The sequence below is a fragment of the Rhipicephalus microplus genome, chromosome 8 (assembly GCF_043290135.1).
Source record: "Rhipicephalus microplus isolate Deutch F79 chromosome 8, USDA_Rmic, whole genome shotgun sequence".
Classification (NCBI taxonomy): Eukaryota; Metazoa; Arthropoda; class Arachnida; order Ixodida; family Ixodidae; genus Rhipicephalus; species Rhipicephalus microplus.
In genome coordinates, this window is record NC_134707.1 from 7121639 (window position 1) to 7128943 (window position 7305).

The 7305-nt window shown below is 42.9% G+C and overlaps 1 protein-coding gene across 36 annotated transcripts in view; it reads right to left on the reverse strand.

Annotated features, from left to right (window-relative positions):
* LOC119164047 (uncharacterized) overlaps positions 1 to 3780 on the reverse strand; it is an 84932-nt gene extending 81152 nt beyond the window's left edge. For 25 of the 36 annotated variants that reach the window (XM_075870893.1, XM_075870892.1, XM_075870884.1 and 22 more), the window contains exon 1: positions 3578 to 3777. In XM_075870893.1, coding sequence (XP_075727008.1) covers positions 3578 to 3589 — 12 coding nt within the window. In that variant the 5' untranslated portion in view covers positions 3590 to 3777. Of the gene's footprint in view, positions 1 to 3577 lie in introns of all 36 variants that reach the window. The other 11 variants (XR_012885465.1, XR_012885462.1, XR_012885464.1 and 8 more) reach the window with 3 other exon arrangements.
* Positions 3781 to 7305: the final 3525 nt, after the last annotated feature.

The following is a 7305-nucleotide window of genomic DNA, read 5'->3' on the forward strand; positions in this document are numbered from 1 at the left end:
GAGAGAAAATAAAGCACACGATGCAAGCGGAATGCCTGCATAACTTATTCCACGTTCTTTAAATCCATGTACTGTCGACTTCAGTCGTCCTTGCCCCTGTATTCAAAGGAGGATAAAAGATTTGCCCCTTACGGAAGCTGTGTTGTGCATTCAGGCTCGTTCATTCGTATCATCATTATCATAATCGTCATTTGCTTGACACGCGCGCGCACTGTAGGGCAGAGGCCGTTCCCATGTTCCGCCAATTAAGTGATATATGACCGACCTACATATACATTCACATTGTCACATGGTCGGTTTTCCGGTAAAGGGACACTAAAGCCGTAGATTAATTTCCATTGGTATACTACACCCAGCAAACATGCGTGTCATTAATTTTGCTATGGTAGGTCTCATTATGAAAAGAAATGATACCTGTAAGAAATCATTCATGGTGACATCATGGATATGGATGTTGTTGTTCCTTTTATTATTTTGGCTACAGTGGCTCAGCAAAATTTCCAGACACCTGGTATGTCAAATCTTCGGCTCCTTCATTAGACAGTGTACTTCGTGTTAGAGTGCGAACTATCCAGGCCTTATAGTGTAGAAGCAATCAAAGCCTATGACTTGCCACGACTGGCGCAGGAACATCATCGTGGCGCCAACGCCCACAGTCAACCGAAAAAACTTCTTGCTAAGCGCCTAAGTATGCTTAGAACGGTTCCTGTTCCATGATTTTTCTTCCATTGGTCTGCTAAATATAGCAAAGCCAGGGGAGCGGTGCCTATCAAAAGTTGAGCGAACTTCAAAACGCGCTAGTGAATGTTCCAAAATTTGATTTGACGCAAGAGTGTCTGGTCGGGAAGTTAAATGGTGAATGTAGAAAGTCCAAGTCGCTGAGAAAACCGTAGTGAAAATTTGAAATACAAACAAAAGGTGAAGGTTCTTTACGAATAAGATTTTGTTCATCCACTTAGATGGTATACTGGCTGCAATGATTGGCTGCCCACTCGAAGGTTACGTGTTGGATTTCGGCCGCGGTGTTCGAGTTTTGATGAAGAAGAAAAGCTAGATGCACATGTGTATGGCATGTCAAAGAACCTCAGGTGAACTGTATATCCCAAGCCCTCCTCAACGGTGTCCCTTATAACCTCATCTTGGTTCTATATGACGTAAGGCTCTAACGATTCATTATTGCACGAAGTGTTTCAGACTGATTACATTCCGGCCTCTCGTGCCAAAGAAGCGGCATGCTCGAACGACGCTCAAAGTGATTACGTGTTACGCTTTCATAGTTGAGACATCCCACTCACTCTTTTCACTTATACCATATCTCAAGTGCGATAGAGGCCGTCTCTGATAGCGGCTCTATCTTTCGGTTCACCGTTTCGATCTGATATGAGAACAGTGTCTGGAAGCGTCGCTGCAGAATATATTGTCTAGTCTTTCTCCACCTGGCTAGGGTAATACATGGCTAAATGATCCGTATGCTAAACCAGTGGCGTAGCCTGAAATGGAACTCCGGATCCGTGCCCCACCCCCGACAATTTTTTTCGTCATACACGCATAGCGCAAAATAACCATTTGCCAGCCCAGCCCCCATTTTAGATAAAGGAGGCCGCCCCACCATCAAAAAAAATTTTTTTTCGCATACAGCCGTGTGCCCAACCATGCGGCACGCGCAGGTAAGGGCGTAAATTTATGAGCGATGCATGCCAGTGCATTACTACGTATGAAGATAATCCAACTTTTTGACGATTTAGAGTACCGTGTATAAGCTACAACGGAAAGCTGTGAGCTCTACCCGGCACTATCGTGCTACGAAAGCGTTGTATTTAGAAGACAATTTTGACGATTCAGAGAACGATGTACTCTACTATAGAAGAACATTAGACTACGCTGGTGAAGTTGTGTTTAGAACAAAAGTTCGACAATTTAGACAAGGATGCACTTTACTATGGGGAAGCAATGAGCTGACCCAATGTGTGTTTATCAAAAGTTGTTAACGATTTAGAGTACTAAGTACTCCACTAAGAGAGAACATAAAGCCGTCCCATGGACCTCCCACTGGATGAGGCTTTGTTGACGAAAATTCTAGCTCATGGTTAAGTGTTGAAAGCAATGCTAGACCTGGACAGCTATACTGGTTGTTTAGAAAAAGTGGGTAATGATTTTGAGTACTTAGTACTCCATGCTATGAGAGAGTTGCAAACCATTCCGTGGGCCCCATCACTTGGCTGGTTTGTTTAGAAAAGGTGTTTAACGATTAAGAGTACACGATACTCTACTATTGGAAGGCTTAATGCGTTCCAGTTCGTATGTTTAGTAAAATGTGTGAGCGAATTTGAGTACCTTCAGTACTCTACTGCGAAAGATCACAAAGCCTTCCCATCCACCCGCGAACAGACGCCAGAGCTCGCTCAAGCACTGTCAAAATGTAACGCGTCATGCACATGTTAGGTATAGTTATATTAACATCCGGACACATGCTTGGTTCACTTGTTTTTTTATCTAAAGTTCAAAATTTCCGGCAAACTACAACCAACACTCGGACACAATTTCTCAGCCAAATTTGATATGTTTAACCATGACAAAGGTCTTTTAATAACTAATATGCATAGTATTTAAATTAGCAGAGAAAATATACATATTAACGGTTAGAACAAAAGCTACTTGATTCGACTACATGATGTACCGATTAGTGACAGGTGTGTCACAGTTCAGCGCATGGAACTTTCATTTATATTTGGTTGTATTTAAGCACACGCGATGAAACTGCGTTGAATTCACCTCCATCACAATACTATTTCTTGTTTATTTATTATCAGTCGTCATGTGATATATCGTTTCCAGTATGGTGCTTTCATAATGTATGCCTATGCCGTGCGGCATCACTTGATTGCAAATGTTTCACCTGTATTTGGCACGGCTAACCACAAGCATACAGGGTGTATAAGTTGCGTTAGGTGTGAAACTTCAGAATCATTCGCGCTGCCTTGACCACTCTGTATGATATTTCTTTTCTTTTTTTTTCGTCACCTGTTGTTGAGAGAGGACGTATTGTACCGCTAAAGCAGTAACTGTTTTATGTCGGTCGTGTATTTTGCCAAAAGTAGACAGAGTAGTCTGCGATGTCTTAAATATCATCACGATTATAAAACTGCTCATGCACCTCTCCCATGACCCAAAAAACTTGGAAGAATACTTGGCAATAGGTACACAGGAATTTTTCGCACTAGAAAACTCCTGCTTGATACGAATAAGAGAGCAGTTGTTCCAGAAGGATGCTAATGAGTAACTATGATACCTTAGTTAATCTGATGATCAATACAACTCGATGAATTCAACAGACAATTAGACCAAAAAAAGGCACCAGAAGCATTGAGGCTGTTTTAAAGTGTCATGTGTAAATTATGACAAATTGAAATGTTTTCAAGTCGACCAAAATTTACCCTTTTCCGTCGGGGGTATACGAACTAACAACCTTCGTAATGAAGGAAAGTCTAAATTTAAGGGTTCGTTTTTTTGTGTTAGCCGCAATACTATTGAGAAGTGACAGACGTAACTTCGTAATGGTTAACCGACATTAACTCACCTTGACGACCATGGTAGCTCTCTCTGTTGGCAGGGAAAAGACAAAACCACGGTGGGCACGGACTCGCTTGCGTACGAAAGCCGCCTGTGTGTTTCGTGTGAGCACCCCGCGCAGCGCACAACCTCACCGAAGCCAAGGCAGAGACTGAAGAGCTCCACGTGAAGCGAAACAAAAACCACACCGGTTTTGGGCCGGACTGATGGCGAGACCCACGAGAGAGGATTTCTTCTCGCCCCAGACGTGACCGCCTCATTGGCGCGACGCCAACGTGACGTCACGGCTACGCCTACGCTTTAATTGGGCACGTGAGGGCAGAGTCCACTTTTCGTGCCGCTGGGCTGTATACGTTTGAATACAACCACCACCAGGTTTACCCCAACCTCTCTGCACATGCAAGCTGAATGTACTGAATGCACTTAGAGGCCGATTTCGCACGGCCGGTGACTGCGAGTGGGAAGTGAACATTATTGACTATTTATTTATTTATTTATTTATTTATTTATTTATTTATTTATTTATTTATTTATTTATTTTTTTTTAAGCTTTCTTACGTCGATTTTTTTTGTTGTATGTGCACAAACCACAATATGACTATGACAACTCGGGAAATTTTGACTATATCGGTAGAGCTTCAACGTGCAGTGATATTGCCCAGTAGGCAGGCTTCTACAGTATTACGCATCCATCGAAACTCGTCTGCCTCAGCCGAGGTCGAACCCACGACCTTATGGCCAGCAGCCAAACAATGGCACCACCGAACCATCGAAGCGGAAAAGTAGGACACCCCTTCCCAAAGTCGGTCCTGTCGAAACGCAATAGCAATATGGCTAATCATAAGGAGTTTTTAATTCCAGCGATTAGAATAGGTTTTCATACTGTATTGAGCGTCTTCCGTGTGCTCTTAAAGAGCGCATTAGGCCCCGCCGTGGTGGTCTAGTGGCTAAGGTACTCGGCTGCTGACCCGCAGGGCGCGGGTTTGAATCCCGGCTGCAGCGGCTGCATTTCCGATGGAGGCGGAAATGTTGTAGGCCCGTGTGCTCAGATTTAGGTGCACGTTAAAGAACCCCAGGTGGTCTAAATTTCCGGAGCCCTCCACTACGGCGTCTCTCATAATCAAATGGTGGTTTCGGGACGTTAAACCCCATATATCAATCAATCAATCAAAGAGCGCATTAGCTTCACCGATGCTTTTCACAACGACGCTTGCTTGTAAGAGCGGCTGCGAATCGTTAAGCATTTCGCGATAAGAGTTTACGAAAAGCAAAACTTCCGACAGATTAAAGGTGATAGTGTTGGCGAATATGAAAGACAAAGGGTGATTAAGGTGCGTTTCTCTCTCTCTCTGATAACGCTACAGCGAACATTTCACCACGTAAAAAAGCGCGATGCAGAATGTACCTGACATGTGCTAATCAGCTGTTGGATTTGCAATGCACATGCCCTCGATTACAGAGTGCTCGAACGATCGTGCGTCTTATCGTGTGTCTTATCGCTCAGCCTGTCGTGGCTGAGCGATTAAACCGATAAGACACAAGGTGTCTTATCGGTTTAATCGATTAGTAGGACGGCATACTAGCGGGTTCGCAAGCATGCCGCTGAAATGAGTGAGCACGACACGACATGGAAACGAGCGCGCATAGCACCGAACTGATTTAAAGCGGTTTTGTAAGTGAATTAACCAAACAATAAAAACTACATTTGGTTTGTCCCACTAGAGAGAGAGAAAGACAGCGGGGAAGCTTGAAGTTCAACCTGACGAAGCCTCCGGTTTGCTAACCTGCGAAGGCGTTTGCGAAGAATGGCATAGCTTCATTATTTTTTGCATCAATTGCAACGCTTTTTTCTATCGAACTAGACCAATCGTAGGGAGGGGGGGGGGGGAGAGCTATGGTCAAGCTAGGTCTCCCCCCCCCCCACTTCTATTATGGAGATAAGGTCAAGGGTGTCCTCGAAACGTTAAGTCTGTTCGGCCCGCATTAAAAAGCCCGATAACTGTGATGTTTTCTTTACCTAATCCCATACTTCTCATTTTCTAAATGTAGAGAGATTACATCAGCTCCGTTTAGCATGCTGCTTTGTATGCAGATTTTTAAATGTCATTTCCAGCGCACGAACGATAAACACGAACAAGAATTTAGGTGACGAGTTGACTGAAATTATTTTACTCGCTTCAGGTTTTCAACATCGAATTGGCGCTGCACATTTGCCTGATCGACAAATTGCTGCATACATAACATATTAATATGCAATGAACAATTTATCAACAGGTTCTGGACCCGACGTTCATGCAAGAAGATTCGTCGTCTTCAATTTACTGTCTTGAAGAAGACGAGTCCGCTTGTCAGAACGTAGCGCAATCGCTTTTGACGAATGTTTATTTATTTATTTATTCAAAATACCTTACAGGCCCTACAGGGCATTGTGTAAGGGGAGCATAAAAGGATATACATACACGAATCGGTACAATTTCCATACAAACAATAACATGAACAACTTGTCAATTATTATACAAGTCCTAACAGAAATAACAATGTGAAAATAGTAATAATTTTAATAGGAATGGAACGGCAATGAACATCAGATGAGTATACGCGTGAGATAATGACGTAAAACAAGCTAAAAAACAAGCACAAATTGTGAAAAGACTTTCCATTATTCAAAAGAAAACGTCACTGAATAAAACACAACAGAACTGAATGGCATGTTAGTATTAAAACCATCAAACAAAATAAATATAAAGTAAGAGAAAAAAAGCGAGATACTAGTAGTGAATAAACGTGTAGGTGCCGATTTTGATATGAATAAAACGAGCAGTCAATCCTGAAAATGGGTGAGTAGAAGGTGCCGGAATTTTTTTCCCGATTGCGTTCAGCTACGATTTCGAGTTCAGCTTCATCAGAAGCTTCAATGTTCTCCTGATGTCTTCCTTTTCTATGCGCGGAGCACTTTAATGTGGCCTGGCTTGTCGCTCATTCGTGCATCTTCTGTGCACGAACATAAATCAATCAATGAATTTTCCATCAAAAGAGGAAGAACGCGACAGCTAGCCCAACACCACCGTCACGTGACAGTCAATAAAGGTTGTGCCTATACTGCCTCCTCAAAGCTTAACAATTCACGTGTTTAGTAGAGAGAAGTGATAAAAAATATCGGAGAATCTTAAGCGAAGGCTTCTTTGTAAACCCGTGTAAGAATGGTATGATCAAGATCCAATAAGACGTTTCCACCCACGGCCGCTACTAGAGAGTAGGTGAGGAGGTTGTGACATCCCCCGAAATATGTCCACGCTTCAATTTCTTGGTTAATACTACATCATTTACACACCTTCATATCGACCACTATTTGCCAAAGCAAGCAGCTCTACATATACTCCCTCCCCCCGAGAACAATTCCTGGACACGATTCTGCCTCCAACTAAAAAATTAAGGACTGTGAATTGAATTGCAGTGATACAACAAATTCGAAAGGCTTGCAAATCATAGAAATGCGTTAGCCTTACGAACGAAACGCCCCAGTTTCGATATTTCGTCGGTGTCCGCGAAGTACATCTGTACAGCCGTGACGGACACGAGTGTTGTTTTTTTATCAAAAACATTGTGTTCACACATACTTGTATTTTGCTCTCTGTTGATAAATTCAGGCTCCAACAGTCCTGCGAACATTTTTTTTACACCTCTGATAACTCGGCGGCAATACTCATATTGCGTCCGATTCTGTTCTTTAGCAGT